This window comes from Lolium perenne, chromosome 4 (genome assembly GCF_019359855.2).
Source record: "Lolium perenne isolate Kyuss_39 chromosome 4, Kyuss_2.0, whole genome shotgun sequence".
Lineage (NCBI taxonomy): Eukaryota > Viridiplantae > Streptophyta > Magnoliopsida > Poales > Poaceae > Lolium > Lolium perenne.
In genome coordinates, this window is record NC_067247.2 from 46,427,528 (window position 1) to 46,444,791 (window position 17,264).

Genomic DNA, 17,264 nt, shown 5'->3' on the forward strand with positions numbered 1-17,264 from the left:
GCAGTACGCGGACGACACGATGATTATGATCGAACCTTCGCAGTTGGGGATTGCGAATTTGAAGTTTATCCTACTCTGCTTCGAGAATATGTCGGGGCTCAAGATTAACTTCGACAAAAGCGAAGCCATTGTGACAGGGGTCTCAAAGGAGGAGCAATGCAGAGTGGCAGCGGCTCTGAACTGCAAGCTTGGGAGTTTCCCTTTCCGCTATCTTGGTCTCCCGATGAGCGACAGGAGGCTGACGGTAGCAGACTGGTTCTTCCTGACAGAGAAGGTGGGACATAGGGTCGACCCCTGGCAGGGCCTCTACCTGACATCGGCGGGAAGGCTAGAGCTGACAAATTCTTGTCTCTCCAGCTTACCGATGTTTGCCATGGGCCTTTACCTTCTTTATGATTCGACGCATGGGGCGATGAACACCACTCGTGGCCGATTCTTTTGGGAAGGAGTTGGTGACAAGCGCAAGTATCATATGGTGGGTAGACTCTTGTTTGTAGACCTAAGGAATACGGTGGGTTGGGAATCCTCAACACCAAGAACATGAACATTGCGCTTTTGGTAGGGTGGATTTGGAAGCTCTATCATAACGCGGAAGGTCTTTGGGCAGACCTCATCCGAGCCAAGTACCTGGGCAATAATGACTTGTTCTCCCCCCTGGTCCCAACTAAAGGGTCCCAGTTCTGGAATACATTACAGAAGCTCAAATGGTACTTCAAGCTCGGGGCTAAGCACCTCGTTCGCGATGGGAGGCGGACGTATTTTTGGTTAGACTGGTGGACGGGGAGGGCCCCCTTACACCTGTCTTTCCCTCGCCTATTCGCCTGTTGCGATAACCACTTCGCCACGGTGGCCGCGGTCAGGGCGGATGGAGGGTGGCACATCAGGTTTCGGCGTACCTTCGGCACGGCAGAGATGGTGGAATGGGGAAATCTTTGCAGGATTTTTGATCTTCATCCGTACTCCATGGGGGAGGACCAGGTCTCTTGGGCCCTGGAGCCTTCCGGGATTTTCTCCTCCCACTCTCTCTACCTCCGCTTGTCGCAAGGGGCGACGGTTACATTCTTCAAGGAGGTCTGGGCTACTAGGGTTCCCCCGAAGATTAGAGTGTTCCTCTGGCAACTCATTAGGGGGAGGCTTCCGTCCGCGGAACAGGTGGCCAAGAGGCATGGTCCCTCTGACGGGAGTTGTGCGATGTGTGGAGTCTTGGAGGATTGCGACCATATCTTCTTCAATTGCCACCTCGCGAAGTTCTTATGGGCAGGAGTTAGGGAACTCCTCTCATGCAATTGGAATCCGACAGGGGTCGGAGATTTCATCGCCTTAGTGCAAGGCCTGTCGGGACCCTTACGTAGGTTAGCTTGGTATGCCTTTGCGGCGCTAGGTTGGACGCTTTGGAATACACGCAACAAGCTAGCTCTAGAGGGGAAGGTCATTGCTCATTCGGCTGATGCTCTGTTCTTGATGTCTTTACACATGCAGAGCTGGAGGGTGCTGGTCAGACAGCGGGACCGGGGCCTACTGGACGAGGCGCTGGGGGAGCTTAGGCGGCTACATGCGAGGACGAGGACGCCGGCGACATTCCAGGTGTCCCAGTGATCTTTGCTTTTCCTTGTATGGTGTGCCTTAGTGGCGTGTGTCCGGTCGTGTAACAGTGTGGATGTTGGTGGGATCGGTCTCAGACTTGTCATTGTATCGTTTGACTTTGCCGTGAGGGCTTTATATATAAAGCCGGGCCGTGGGCCTTATGTTTAAAAAAGCTGAACGTGCGCGTCGGGCGGCTATACTGGTGTATCTGTGTTACGTCTCGCCGGGAATCGCTTCGTCGTCTACGTCGGAAAGTACTCGACGTACAGGGGTTGTGTTTGGTATCAGATCGGCGAGAGTACTGCCGGATCTGGGCCAACAATTGGTATCAGAGCCTCGTGGAGGATCTCCTAGTAACGGGAGGTCATGACGAAGGAGATGGGCGAGTATTCCGGCGTTGCGGCGCCGGTGTCGACGCATTATCCGCAGTACATCCGCGACAACTACACGGTGTGGGCGACCACGATGGAGTGGGCGCTCGAGTCCAACGAAATCTGGGAGGCTGTCGATCCCGGCGGCGACGAGTTCAAGAAGGGCGCGTCGAAGTACCGCAAGGACCGACAGGCACTCACGGCCATCTGCTCGGTGATGCCGATGGACGTGAAGCAGCACCTGATCTCGAAGAAATCTGCAAAGGAGGCGTGGGAGACGATCAAGACGCTAAATCTTGGTCACGAGCGCGTCCGCGAGGCGGCCCTACAAACCTTGCAGAAGAAGTACGAGAATCTGGAGATGGGAGAAGATGAGACTGTGGACGCCTTCGCTTCGAGGGTCGCTACATTGGTCAATGGGATTCGCGCGCTGGACGAGAAGCTCGAGGAGATCTCGATCGTAAGGCGTTTCCTTCGCGCGGCGGCGCCGCGTTACTTGTCCGTTGTTTCGGCAATCGAGCAGTGCGTTGATCTCAAGACTCTCACGATGGATGATCTAGTTGGACGGTTCAAGGCTCATGATGAGCGGATGAAGATCACCTATGGTGATGTGGTACCGGAAGAGCATGTTATGCTTACCCGTACCCAGTGGCAGGCGGTGGTCGCCAAAGAGGTCGCCAAAGAGAAGGGCGGTAAGGAATCGAGCAGAAGTGATAAGGAAGCTTCTCGCCCAGCGAAAAAGTACATCGCAGGGGAAGACGAGGACGACGCTCCGCCGAGGAGGAAGTTTGACATAAAGAAAGTAAGATGTCATAACTGCGGCGAGCTCGGTCACTTCAAGGTTGATTGCCGGAAAACACCAAAGCCGAAGGAAAGGGCTCTCATCGCCCAGGAAGGAGATGATGGACCGATGATGCTGATGCTCGAAGTATGCGAGCAGAAGGACGAGGAGGAGCTACCTCCTCCATCACCGGCTACGGAGATTGTGATGGATCACGGTCTACCGTGTGTGGATCACGTGGAAAAGCTATGCGACGAAGGTGTCGTCGAGAAGCAACGGAGTGCCCCGTATCCACGTGAAACCACGGATGAGGCAAGTGAAGCTTTGGAGCTCGTTCATGGCGATATATGCGGTCCAATTTCACCCGCAACCCCGTCCGGTAATGAGTACTTCATGCTTGTGGTGGATGATCACAGCCAATACATGTGGATTGGGTTGCTGAAAAGTAAGGATCAAGCTATACAAGCACTCGAGAAGATCAAGGAAGCTGGAGAGGTCAAGGCGAGGGCGAAGAAGTCCCTACGCATAGATCGGGGTGGTGAATTGAAGCATAAAGTGGTGGCCATGGCACGGAGCATGATGGAGAGCAAAGGCTTGCCAGGAAAGTTCTGGGGTGAGGCAGTCAACACGGCTGTCTACTTGCTGAACAGGGCGCCAACTAGGAGTATGGTTGGGACTCCGTACGAAGCATGGTATGGACGAAAGCCCTCGGTTGATCATCTTCGCACTTTCGGGTGTGTGGCGCATGTCAAGACGGTGTCCGGCCATAAAAGAAGCTTAGCGGATCGGAGTACTCCAATGATCATGACTGGCTATGAAGAAGGCTCGAAAGCGTACCGTTTGAGCAATCCCTCGACCAACAAGGTGATTGTCGCGTGTGACGTAGTCTTCGAGGAAGACTTATCATGGATTTGGAACTCCACGGAACCGGAAGAGATTTTCACTGTTGGACACAGTGATTGTAGGCATGCAGATGATCAAGTTTGGGCAGACACAAGCGTTGGTGCAGCAGCACGCTCGCTAGTGTCTCGCGCTCGACCTGGAGATGAGCCGAGCGAATCCAGCGGTGAAGTTCCAGGCGCTACACCTGGAGGTGTCTCTCCGCGTGGGAGCCCCAGAGCGAGCAGCAGCTCGCGCGCTTGGGCAGACAATCTAGGCAGCAGTGCGCCAGGAGGCTCAGCAGTGGAGCTTCACGGGAGCTCAGTTCGGACCACTCCTAGCGAGGCTAGCAGGCCGGCAGGCACTACGGGAGAAACTCCATGTGCCGACGGCCAGCCCATGTGCCGACGGCCAAATGTCGGGGCCGTCGGCACAGAGGCCCTCGTCGACCGGCGACGGAGCTGACCGTCGGCGTACGTTCACCGTCGGCACACAGCTGTCTACACCGACGGTCACCGTCGGCGCAACCCGGACCGTCGGCACAGAAACTTGGAGCCCGAAGGTCACCGTCGGCACAGCCACGGCCGTCGGCAGACGAGCAGACAGGCGGGCCCAGCCGTTAGGCTGTCACGGCGCCGTCTATAGTGTGCCGACGGTAGCCCACGGCCTGTAACGGCCGTCGGCACAGGACTGAAAACTGGTCCCGCCTTTCTGTGCCGACGGTCACCCACGGCACAAAAAGGCCGTCGGCACAGCAAATTGTGCACATTTTTTTGTTTTTCCATTTTTTGGCACCAAAGAGATAATTATTAATCCCAATCATTTTTTTGTTTATTTATTTCTCTTGCTATTTTGGCGAACCCCTTTGCGGGAAACCTATATATATGTATAAGGCCGGTATAGAACCCCTTCGCCAGAAATCGAACCTCGGAGGGGGTGTATGGCCCACACACGATACAAAATACTTAAGACCCACACACGCTACAACATACTGAAATAACTAGACTCACACACATACCAAAGCGCTTACGTAACTAGACCCACACACGAACTGAAACAGTTAAAGAACTACACCCACACAGAGGAAGCAAAACACTTAAAGAAACTACACCCACACACATGAACCAAAACACTTAAAGAACTAGACCCACACACAAACCAAAGCATTTAAAGAACACTGGGTCGACACATGACCCGCTAGACACACGGACTCGACACACACATATTAATCAGAGAAGTCGAAATCTTCATCCTCGCCGGGGTGTCCTGCGAAGCGGTGGTTGTGAGGTTCCACAACCACCGTTCATCATTCTCCCCCATGTCGACGCCTCTCCTTTGGCGTACTCTGCTTCAACCTCGGCCTTCCTCTGCCGCTTTCCCGCCCTCCTCTCTCTCCCTGTACGTCCGCTTCTCCTTCCAGAATGCGCGCGTTGCCTCGACGTCTCCGGGATGGTCTCTGCGCCACTGTGCCATGAACTGCTCGTCCGCCTCGGTGGTATCAATCCGCCGCTGGCCAGCCCTGTACCGCCGCGCTTCACCCTGTGAGCGAAGTAGTGGCTCGCAGAGAGACTACGAGCTTCCGTCGAGACCTGACCTCCGGGAAGTTCATTTCGTGGCGCGGCCGGCCAAACCTCCAAGCCGCAACGTCGTATGCGCGGGCAGCAGCCTCCTTCGTGTAGAAGGTGCCGAGCCACACACGCGTACCACCGGCGGTGATTTCAGCCGCGAAATGTCCCGCAGGCCGCAGCGACGCCGATGAAGCCCGTGTTGCTACGGCGACGAGGAGCCATCTCAGCGGCAGCTCAGCTCGGAAGGATTTTGTGGTTCTATTGGATGAGAGAAGTGATGATGGGATAATTGTTGCGGGTGCTGTTTGTGGAGAGGCCTTGGCTATATTTCGGCCGACGTGGGGCTGAACGGGGGGTAAAAATGGGGGGGAGACATTGGGCGGTAATGGGTGGGGGGGAAAAAAGGGCGGGAGAGAAGCAGCGGGAAAGGGTGGGCGGGAAAAAGGGCGGGAGAGAAGGAGCGGGAAAGGGTGGGTGGGAAAAAAGGGCGGGAGAGAAGCAGCGGGAAAAGGGTGGGCGGGAAAAAAAGGGCAGGAGAGATTCTGCATGTATAGGGGGAACTCCTCGGAGGTGAACCGGAGAGAACCTTGGGATCATAGGGGATGGTACTTGTTTCCACATGTACCTATGACCTAACCAAGCTCAAACGCAGGCATACGCCACCGGGGAACCCCGATGGGACGCGATCAAAGGGGTAGACGGCGCGGTCACCGTAACTAGGGTTTCGTTGGAAATCGAGCATCGGATCTAGGGAATGGCCCCAAAAGTTGTGTGTGTCCACATGGAATGCACAAAAGTGATTTGAGATGGTTCTATATCCAATGCTACCCCCTCCGGTTGTGCCCGGCTTCTCGGACATGGGGTTCCTACACTTAGGCGGATTCGCGTGTATAGGGGGAACTCCCTCGGAGGTGAACCGGAGAGAACCTTGGGATCATAGGGGATGGTACTTGTTTCCACATGTACCTATGACCTAACCAAGCTCAAACGCAGGCATACGCCCACCGGGGGAACCCCGATGGGACGCAGTCAAAGGGGTAGACGGCGCGGTCAACAGAACTAGGGTTTCGTCAGAAATCGAGCATCGCACCTAGGGAATGGCCCCAAAAGTTGTGTGTGTCCACATGGCATGCACAAAAGTGATTTGAGATGGTTCTATATCCAATGCTACCCCCTCCGGGTGTGCCCGGCTTCTCGGACATGGGGTTCCTACACTTAGGCAGATTCTGCGTGTATAGGGGGGAACTCCCTCGGAGGTGAACCGGAGAGAACCTTGGGATCATAGGGGATGGTACTTGTTTCCACATGTACCTATGACCTAACCAAGCTCAAACGCAGGCATACGGCCACCGGGGGAACCCCGATGGGACGCAGTCAAAGGGGTAGACGGCGCGGTCCAACGAGAACTAGGGTTTCGTCGTAAATCGAGCATCGGACCTAGGGAATGGCCCCAAAAGTTGTGTGTGTCCACATGGCATGCACAAAAGTGATTTGAGATGGTTCTATATCCAATGCTACCTCCGGGTGTGCCCGCTTCTCGGACATGGGGTTCCTACACTTAGGCGGTCTGCGTGTATAGGGGGGAACTCCCTCGGAGGTGAACCGGAGAGAACCTTGGGATCATAGGGGATGGTACTTGTTTCCACATGTACCTATGACCTAACCAAGCTCAAACGCAGGCATACGCCCACCGGGGGAACCCCGATGGGACGCAGTCAAAGGGGTAGACGGCGCGGTCAACAGAACTAGGGTTTCGTCAGAAATCGAGCATCGCACGTAGGGAATGGCCCCAAAAGTTGTGTGTGTCCACATGGCATGCACAAAAGTGATTTGAGATGGTTCTATATCCAATGCTCCACCCTCCGGGTGTGCCCGGCTTCTCGGACATGGGGTTCCTACACTTAGGCAGATTCTGCGTGTATAGGGGGGAACTCCCTCGGAGGTGAACCGGAGAGAACCTTGGGATCATAGGGGATGGTACTTGTTTCCACATGTACCTATGACCTAACCAAGCTCAAACGCAGGCATACGCCCACCTGGGAACCCCGATGGGACGCGATCAAAGGGGTAGACGGCGCGGTCAACGTAACTAGGGTTTCGTCAGAAATCGAGCATCGCACCTAGGGAATGGCCCCAAAAGTTGTGTGTGTCCACATGGCATGCACAAAAGTGATTTGAGATGGTTCTATATCCAATGCTACCCCCTCCGGGTGTGCCCGGCTTCTCGGACATGGGGTTCCTACACTTAGGCAGATTCTGCGTGTATAGGGGGAACTCCCTGAGGTGAACCGGAGAGAACCTTGGGATCATAGGGTATGGTACTTGTTTCCACTTGTACCTATGACCTAACCAAGCTCAAACGCAGGCATACGCCCACCGGGGGGAACCCCGATGGGACGCAGTCAAAGGGGTAGACGGCGCGGTCAACAGAACTAGGGTTTCGTCAGAAATCGAGCATCGCACCTAGGGAATGGCCCCAAAAGTTGTGTGTGTCCACATGGCATGCACAAAAGTGATTTGAGATGGTTCTATATCCAATGCTACCCCTCCGGGTGTGCCCGGCTTCTCGGACATGGGGTTCCTACACTTAGGCGGTCTGCGTGTATAGGGGGAACTCCCTCGGAGGTGAACCGGAGAGAACCTTGGGATCATAGGGGATGGTACTTGTTTCCACATGTACCTATGACCTAACCAAGCTCAAACGCAGGCATACGCCCACCGGGGAACCCCGATGGGACGCGATCAAAGGGGTAGACGGCGCGGTCCAACGTAACTAGGGTTTCGTCGAAATCGAGCATCGCACCTAGGGAATGGCCCCAAAAGTTGTGTGTGTCCACATGGCATGCACAAAAGTGATTTGAGATGGTTCTATATCCAATGCTACCCCTCCGGGTGTGCCCGGCTTCTCGGACATGGGGTTCCTACACTTAGGCGGGTCTGCGTGTATAGGGGGAACTCCCTCGGAGGTGAACCGGAGAGAACCTTGGGATCATAGGGTATGGTACTTGTTTCCACATGTACCTATGACCTAACCAAGCTCAAACGCAGGCATACGCCCACCGGGGAACCCCGATGGGACGCAGATCAAAGGGGTAGACTAGCGCGGTCCAACGGAGAACTAGGGTTTCGTCGGAAATCGAGCATCGGACCTAGGGAATGGCCCCAAAAGTTGTGTGTGTCCACATGGCATGCACAAAAGTGATTTGAGATGGTTCTATATCCAATGCTACCCCTCCGGGTGTGCCCGGCTTCTCGGACATGGGGTTCCTACACTTAGGCGGATTCTGCGTGTATAGGGGGAACTCCCTCGGAGGTGAACCGGAGAGAACCTTGGGATCATAGGGGATGGTACTTGTTTCCACATGTACCTATGACCTAACCAAGCTCAAACGCAGGCATACGCCCACCGGGGAACCCCGATGGGATGCGATCAAAGGGGTAGACGACGCGGTCAACGGAACTAGGGTTTCGTCGAAATCGAGCATCGGACCTAGGGAATGGCCCCAAAAGTTGTGTGTGTCCACATGGCATGCACAAAAGTGATTTGAGATGGTTCTATATCCAATGCTACCCCCTCCGGGTGTGCCCGGCTTCTCGGAGATGGGGTTCCTACACTAATGCCGATTCTGCATGAATAGGGGGAACTCCTCGGAGGTGAACCGGAGAGAACCTTGGGATCATAGGGGATGGTACTTGTTTCCACATGTACCTATGACCTAACCAAGCTCAAACGTAGGCATACGCCCACCGGGGACCCCGATGGGATGCGATCAAAGGGGTAGACGACGCGGTCAACGTAACTAGGGTTTCGTCGTAAATCGAGCATCGGACCTAGGGAATGGCCCCAAAAGTTGTGTGTGTCCACATGGCATGCACAAAAGTGATTTGAGATGGTTCTATATCCAATGCTACCCCTCCGGTGTGCCCGGCTTCTCGGAGATGGGGTTCCTACACTTAGGCGGTCTCGCATGTATAGGGGGAACTCCCTCGGAGGTGAACCGGAGAGAACCTTGGGATCATAGGGGATGGTACTTGTTTCCACATGTACCTATGACCTAACCAAGCTCAAACGTAGGCATACGCCCACCGGGGACCCCGATGGGATGCGGATCAAAGGGGTAGACGACGCGGTCAACGTAACTAGGGTTTAAATCGAGAAATCGAGCATCGGACCTAGGGAATGGCCCCAAAAGTTGTGTGTGTCCACATGGCATGCACAAAAGTGATTTGAGATGGTTCTATATCCAATGCTACCCCCTCCGGGTGTGCCCGGCTTCTCGGAGATGGGGTTCCTACACTTAGGCAGATTCTGCATGTATAGGGGGGAACTCCCTCGGAGGTGAACCGGAGAGAACCTTGGGATCATAGGGGATGGTACTTGTTTCCACATGTACCTATGACCTAACCAAGCTCAAACGTAGGCATACGCCCACCGGGGACCCCGATGGGATGCGATCAAAGGGGTAGACGGCGCGGTCAACGTAACTAGGGTTTCGTCAGAAATCGAGCATCGGACCTAGGGAATGGCCCCAAAATTTGTGTGTGTCCACATGGCATGCACATGTACCTATGACCTAACCGTCGACACACTTTGAGGATGGACAAAGGAGGTCTAACTAGAAGACAACAAACATGCATAGATAGGAGTCCGCAACCATTTTTACATTAGAAAGTGTGTTAGTCGGGGTTGAACTTGAGACCTCCCGACTCTTATATTATATTGAATTAATGCACTAGCTAATAATTCAAACGGTTAGAAAGGACTAGGCTATATATTTTAGCGGGCGATAAATGAGCATGGATGAGCACCGAGGAGAAGAACATGTGCGGTGTAGCCGTAAATCCTAAACCTTGGTATTCTTGGCTTGAAGTTTTGATAAAAAACATGTATATACATATATGGATGCATACACACATCTATAATACAAATAGAAAACGTTTCTAAAAAAAAAAAAAAAAAAAAAAAAAAAGGTGTGCCGACGGTGACCGTCGTACAAGCTGGCCGTCGGCACGCACGAACCCCACTTAAGTGGGGTCGACGCGGGCCGCCCGCCTCATCCCCAAACACGCCCTTCCCCCGCGCCCACGCCTCCCCACGCGCGCGCGCCGCCGCCCTGCCCCCGCGCCGCCGTCCTCCCGCCGCCCTGCCGCCGCGCGCACGCCCCTGCCGCCGCGCCGCCACTGCCGCCGCCCTGCCGCCGCACGCCACGCCCTCCGGCCGCGCCCACGCCCTGCCCCGCGCCGCCGCCGTCCTCCCGGCCCGCCGCCCTGCCCCGCGCCGCCGCCGTCCTCCCGGCCGCCGCCCACGCCCTGCCCCGCCCCGCCGCCGCCCTGCCGCCGCCACGCCCGCTGCGCCCACGCCCTCTCCGACCCGCGCCCACGCCCTGCCCCGCGCCGCCGCCGTCCTCCCGACCCGCCGCCCTGCCGCGCCGCCGCCGTCCTCCCGGCCGCCGCCCGCCTTTCTGCCGTCCCCGCCGCAGCCATCCACCGCGCCGTCCCCGCAGCCCTGCCCCCTGCCCCCGGTAAGTTTCTTTTTTTCCGCTTTTTAGTTTTTGCAATTAGGTAGGTAATTGTAATTGTAATGTAATGTAAATTTGCAAATTAAAATTGAAATGAAGTAAACAATTTGCAAATTGAAATTGAAATTGAATTGAAATTGAAATTGAAATTGAAATTGAAAATAGAATTCTAATTGTAAATTTTCAAATTGAAATAGAATTTGCAAATTGAAATTGAAATTGAAATGAAGTAAAGAATTTGGAAATTGAAATTGAAATTGTAATGTAAATTGAAATGAAAATGAAGGAATAGAAATGGAAATTGAAATTTGCATTGACAAATTTTTATTATTTTAACTAGGTACCGTAGTGAGCACCCCGCGTGACGACCCCGGATCTTGCGGCGCATCTCTACGGCCGTCGACATCGCCGGTTGTTCGACTACTTCCTCTACAGCCGAGGGTGAGCTGAATTGCCGACTCCCCCTTCGCATTTTTTATGTCATTAGATTTAATTTATCCGTCAAGTCGCGTAACCTAGGTGTCAATTCCCGTCCGCAAGCGTTACGCGGATAAATATGCATTAGTGGTCAGCATATTTTGAACCGTAACGCTTGTGGCATTTACGGGACAGTCGCCGGACCCGTAGTTGGGCACGTTTTCCATACGCTGCCGGGTGCGAGACAGGATTTCGTCAGCGCCTCCCCGTTGTTCTCCGGATGCACATCCTCTCGCTTTTTGCCGAGACGTGTATCGGGAGAGCAGCGGGGAGGTGCTGCGAAATTCTGCCCCCCACCCGAGCAGAACGTGGAGAACGTACCCAACTACGTGGTCCCGGCTGCTAGGAGCCCACCTAGTAGAGATGTAGGTTGATGCACGCGTTTTCGCCGGTAGAAAAATAAAAATATGATGCATTCAATTTCATGCTACTATTTGTTGTTTGTCACGCAATAAAGCAGGATGGCTGATAATGAGTGGATGTACAGTGGCCGTGTTAGTTCGACTCAAGTGACAGATGAATGGAAATGGAAGACCGATTTGTTAGTGAAGGAGTTAGCTCGTGGTTCGAAGGGGATTGTTCGTCCCCGTTGCCCTTGCAATGTCTGCAGGAGGCGTCATCCTAAGGATATTCTAGAGATGACTAAACACCTTTGGTGGAATGGGTATATGCGTGACTACGACCCGCCGGTCGACTTTTCTCGGCACGAACGTGATAGAGGTGAGGTGATGCGGCAGCGGATCGATGGCAATGAGAACGATGGCATCTTAAACTTGCTAGATGATCTTCGGGATGCTGACATGCCGTAGTTACCATGGGACGAACAGTCTGAACCGGAGGAACCGCCTGAACCGGAGGGACCGCCACAACCGGAGGAACTTCCAGAGGAGGAACTTGAGCCAACCGCGAGGGCCTTCATTGATATGATGGCCTCAGCTAGGAGGCCTCTATACCCGGGTGCAAAAATGTCTCAACTTGATGGCATCACGCAGTTGCTAGCCGACAAGTGCATGTTTGAGAGTACTCGAGCATCCTTTGAAAAGACTCTGAGCACAGTAGGTAACATGTTGCCTGAAGGTCATTGCTTGCCCAAGACCATGTACGAAACGAAGAAAATCTTGAAAGCATTGAAAATGGATTATGTAACATATGATGTCTGTCCAAAACTTTGCCTTTTGTTTTGGAAAGACTATGCGGATGACAAGTACTGTGCCAAGTGTGGTCACTCTAGGTATCATGAGGTAGATGTAGGCAATGGTCAGAAGAGGCAGACAAAGGTAGCCATAAAGATTCTTCGTTATCTCCCATTCATCAAAAGAATCCAGCGGCTTTACATGTTCGAGGAGACTGCCAAGCAGATGACATGGCATAAGACCGGGATAAGATTGCAAGACGAGAAGAAACGGGTACCCATGGTACATCCATCTGATGGTCAATCATGGAAGCGCTTCGATCAAAAGCACCCAAATGAGGCAAGTGAGGCTCGGAATGTTAGAATTGCGATAGCAACCGATGGATTCAACCCATATGGTATGTCGACTGCCGCGTACAGCTGCTGGCCCGTGTTTGTTATTCCGCTCAATCTCCCTCCTGGAGTCGTAATGCAAAGGAAGAACATATTCTTGTCGATGATCCTTCCAGGGCCCGAATATCCAGGGAAGAAATTGAGTGTCTTAATGCAACCACTTGTGGATGATTTGCACCACTCGTGGCATCACGGTACATTGACATACGACCGAGCATCAAAGAGAAACTTCATCATGAAAGTTTGGTTCCACTATTCGATGCATGACCTACCCGGGTACGCCCTATTCTGTGGGCATAGTACAGCTGGTAAGTTTCCATGCCCAGTGTGCAGGCACGAACTAGAATTCAGGCACCTAAAAGCTGGACACAAATATGTTGCCTTTGACAAACACCGCAAGTTCCTCAGTCCAGGGCATCGGTTCAGATCTGACAAGAAAAACTTCACGAAAGGCGTAGTTGTGCTTGAACATAAAGAAATACCAAAGTTCAATGGTGCAACTGTTGATGCTGAGCTACGTGCTCTCCAGCCTAGTAAGGAACCCGGCCACCAATTTGAGGGATATGGTAAAACGCACAACTGGACTCACATAGCAGGCATAACAGAGCTCGAGTATTACAAGGACCTTGAACTTCCCCATAATATCGATATGATGCACACCGAAAAGAATTGTGGGGAGGCATTCCTTAACACCTGCTGCAACATACCAGGCAAGTCAAGGGATAATGTTTCAGCTAGAGTCGATATTGAGGAGATATGTGACAGGGTGGCTCTACACATGCAGCCTCCTGAGGGCAATCGAAAAGGTTGGTTAAAGCCGCATGCCAAGTACTGTCTTGATAGCGCCGACAAGAAGGAGGCATTTACGTGGCTCAAATATGACGTGATGTTCCCTGATGGTTATTGTTCGAATATGAGTAAGGGAGTCAATCTTGCTACAGGAAAAATAAACGGGCTCAAGAGTCACGACTATCATATATGGATTGAGCGGCTGATGCCGGTGATGCTTCGAGGGTATCTCCCCGATCATGTCTGGCGAGTGCTTGCGGAGGTGAGCCATTTTTTCCGCACGGTCTGTGCTAAGCAGATATGTACCGAGGTGATTGAGAAGCTGCAGCAGCAAGTGCCGGACATGCTATGCAAGTTAGAGATGATATTCCCCCCAGGCTTCTTCACTCCGATGTTACATCTCATCGTGCATCTCGCCAACGAGGCACTCTTGGGGGGACCGGTGCAGTATCGTTGGCAGTTTTGTATTGAGAGGGAGTTCAAATATATTCGGTACAAATGTGGAAACAAAAATAAGATTGAAGCATGCATAGCTGAGGCAACTCTCCTCCATGAGATGGCAGACGCCACGACAATGTACTATGCCAATGATGTGCCCACTAAGCATAACCCGGTCGCTCGGTACAATTCCGATGAGCCCAACCGTGACCCAAAGCTCTTGCTCTTCAAATATCCCGGTGGCAAGGCCGGTGCCTCAAAAGTGGAGAACATTTCGCGTAAGAGAAGGATTGCATAATGCTTTACGTGCTTATGAACATGGAGGAAGTGGTCGATTTCATGAGGTAAAATGATGAACCAAATACTTTGCAACCAGTAACTTGGTTTTGGTCTAATACGTATTTTCTCCTTTCAGCCAATTCCATGATGAAATGTGGTCAGGAAGAAATGGTCCCACTCCCACGCAGTGGTACACTCTTCTGAAAGAGGGTGCCCGCCCTTAAATAAAAGCTTCGTGAACTGGTTCCATGAAAAAGTAATTTCTCAAATGTTCCTCTTACTTTGCAATCCGTGACTTGTCTTATTACACGTAACTAATGCACAAAATAATCTGAACTGAACTTGTAGGGAGCTGATCCCAACGTTGAGATGACAGATGAGTTGAGATGCGTTTCCCAGGGTTTTAACCGTAGAGTCCATACGCATGAGAAGTATGATGTAAATGGGTATCGCTTCCATACGGAGTTTCACCAGAAGAACCGGCCTAATGCAAAAACAATAAATCTGGGGTCTACACCCATGAGCCGATGATCTTGATTACTATGGAAGGTTACAAAAGGTATACGAGTTGACGTTCAACAACGCAAACATAGAACTCAAGCTCTTTGTGTTCAAATGCCACTGGTTTGACCCACACGGTGGAATGAGAAGCACCCCTTCCATTGGTTTAGTTGAAGTTAGGCCTACAACCACCTACAGCGGATCCGACGTCTATGTTGTGGCTCACCAAACCAAGCAAGTTTATTATTTGTCCTACCCATGTCGAATGAGGAACTCATGGGCTGGGAAGTCGTGTTCCGTATCGCCACATGGTAAGCTACCCATCCCCTCCGAGGACGATTACAACAACATTGACCCGGTAACATATGAGGGAATTTTCTATCAAGAGGAAGAGCAGTTCGGGGCTCTTCAAATAGACATAGGTCTTCGGGATCTCCACAACGATGTACAAATGCGTGGTGAGACCGTGGTGGACCTGAAGGACATAGCTATGCTCACCAAGCGCCATGCGAGCAAAGACAACATTGTCGAGACTCAACCGGAACCCAATGCCGACCATGAATACTCATATGATACTGATTTTGATAGTGAGGCTGAGAACCCAATGCCTAGAGATGAGAGTGGTGATGAATGGTGAGGGTCTTTTATGCTTAGTACCTACATTATCATTATGCTTAATACATACATTTGTCATTATGCTTAGTACCTACATTATCATTATGCTTAATACATACATTTGTCATTATGCTTAATACCTACATTTTTCATTATGCTTAGTACCTATATTTGTCATTATGCTTATTAATTTTCAACATGCTTATTAATTATTTTCTCTTTTTTCTTATGCAGGTAATTGCCCAATATGAGCGGACGGAAGGCATCATCGAGCTCCTTGCTTGATCGGATGCATCGGCGGAAGCTGTGGCCGGAGTGCTTCCGGACGGAGTGCAAGACCCATTATTCCCACCCGGCGTTACGAAGACGCAGACGGAGGACGGGGAGGACGAGGGGGAGGGACGAGCTGGAGGACGAGGGGAGGACGAGAGCTGGAGGACGAGGGGAGGACGAGCCGGAGGACGAGGGGGAATGCACGGCTCCTTCTAGGCGACATTCCCTGCATGCACGGCTCGGTGGCTTCCACGATCGGCGGACGAGGAGGAGGACACTAGGGAGGAGGAGGAGGACACTAGGGAGGAGGAGGAGGAGTCTAGGGACGAGGAGGCTTCGACGGAGATGGCTCCGAAGAAGTTGCGGATTCGTGGGGAAGCGCAGGTTCCCGATGAGAGTAAGGAACCTGCTACGGAGGATGAGAAGTGGCTCCTTGTCCCTGGCCCGATAGAGTCAGTTGTAAGGTGAGTTCATTTTCGTTATGACACTTAGCATTTTCTAATGTTTGATAATTGTGCAGGAATTTCACATACACGGGGAAGAATGTCCGCGTGCCGGGGAGTCTGATTGGAGCTGCTATTAGGAAGTACTGGCCGGGATGTACACTCCGATCCTTGGGGGCGAGTCCAAGCTAGCCTACACTTGGGAAGACTATGAGATAGCGCCTTACCCTGGCTTTGCTTCCGCCGCCGACGCCGTGATCAAGAAGTTTTGGGTACGTAATGCATACTCTTTGGGTTTCGTTCATATGTAGTTGATAACCCCACCGTGATAACTCATGCCTCTCACACTTTCTGTTATGCTTGATTGCAGCGCAATTATAGGGTGGCGACTGAGCATAAGGATAGGGCGGACGTGGTGCTCCGTAACATGTGTCGGAAGTTGACACGGCAGCGGTGGTACAACCAGAGGATCACGTGCATCGGCCACTTCTATGCTGAGCAGGGCGTCAGTACACAAAGCCTGAGATTGTGCGGGGACTCGCCCGGCTATGACGATAGATGAGTTCATGTCGGTAAGTAATTGTCAATGCGATTCTATGTACCGCGGCTAACTTGCAACTATATTGTTTGTTCTTCAAATGAGTTTTGATTTTGCGAGGTTGTACCACATTGGGCTGATAATAATAAGAGGGCCGCCTTCATGGAGTTGGTCAAGAATTGGGTCGGCGAAAACCCCGATTTCAAGGCCGTGAGCGACCGGAACAAGGCCAACCGTGGTTCTCGGGGAACACACACTGCGGGAGCAGCAGCACCGATCGCTATCGGGAGCGTACGGGTACATATAAAAATGGAACAAGCTGCATTTTTTGATTTTCGATGATATGCATAACATTTGTTTTGTGATGCAGGGGAAGAAGCTCGGGAGGGAACTTGGTGAGATGGAAGCGTGGACGCACATGAAGCTGGTGACGCCCGGTCCGAACGAGCCTCGGCCCGCGCACGAGATGTACTACGGCAAGGCCAAAGAGAACAAGGAAAGATCTGCGAGGAGTACGCCAAGCTCCATCCGTAGGTGGAGGACCCTATGACCGAGCCGGTCGACGAGGTGGCGATGATGCTGGCGGGGTCCGGCCAGCCGCATGGACGTCCCGCTGCCTTCTTTGGGGTTTCAAGCCTCAGAGGAACTTCACGCAGATCAAGGCTACCCTCCCCTCCGGCAGCT

At 52.6% G+C, this 17,264-nt stretch overlaps 1 protein-coding gene across 1 annotated transcript; it reads left to right on the plus strand.

Annotated features, from left to right (window-relative positions):
• The first annotated feature begins 1,950 nt into the window (after positions 1-1,950).
• LOC139838921 (uncharacterized) lies at positions 1,951-15,611 on the plus strand. The gene is made up of 2 exons (XM_071828939.1): positions 1,951-3,405; positions 15,561-15,611. The coding sequence occupies exons 1-2, from the start codon at positions 1,951-1,953 to the stop codon at positions 15,609-15,611; spliced, it is 1,506 nt and encodes a 501-aa protein (XP_071685040.1).
• Positions 15,612-17,264: the final 1,653 nt, after the last annotated feature.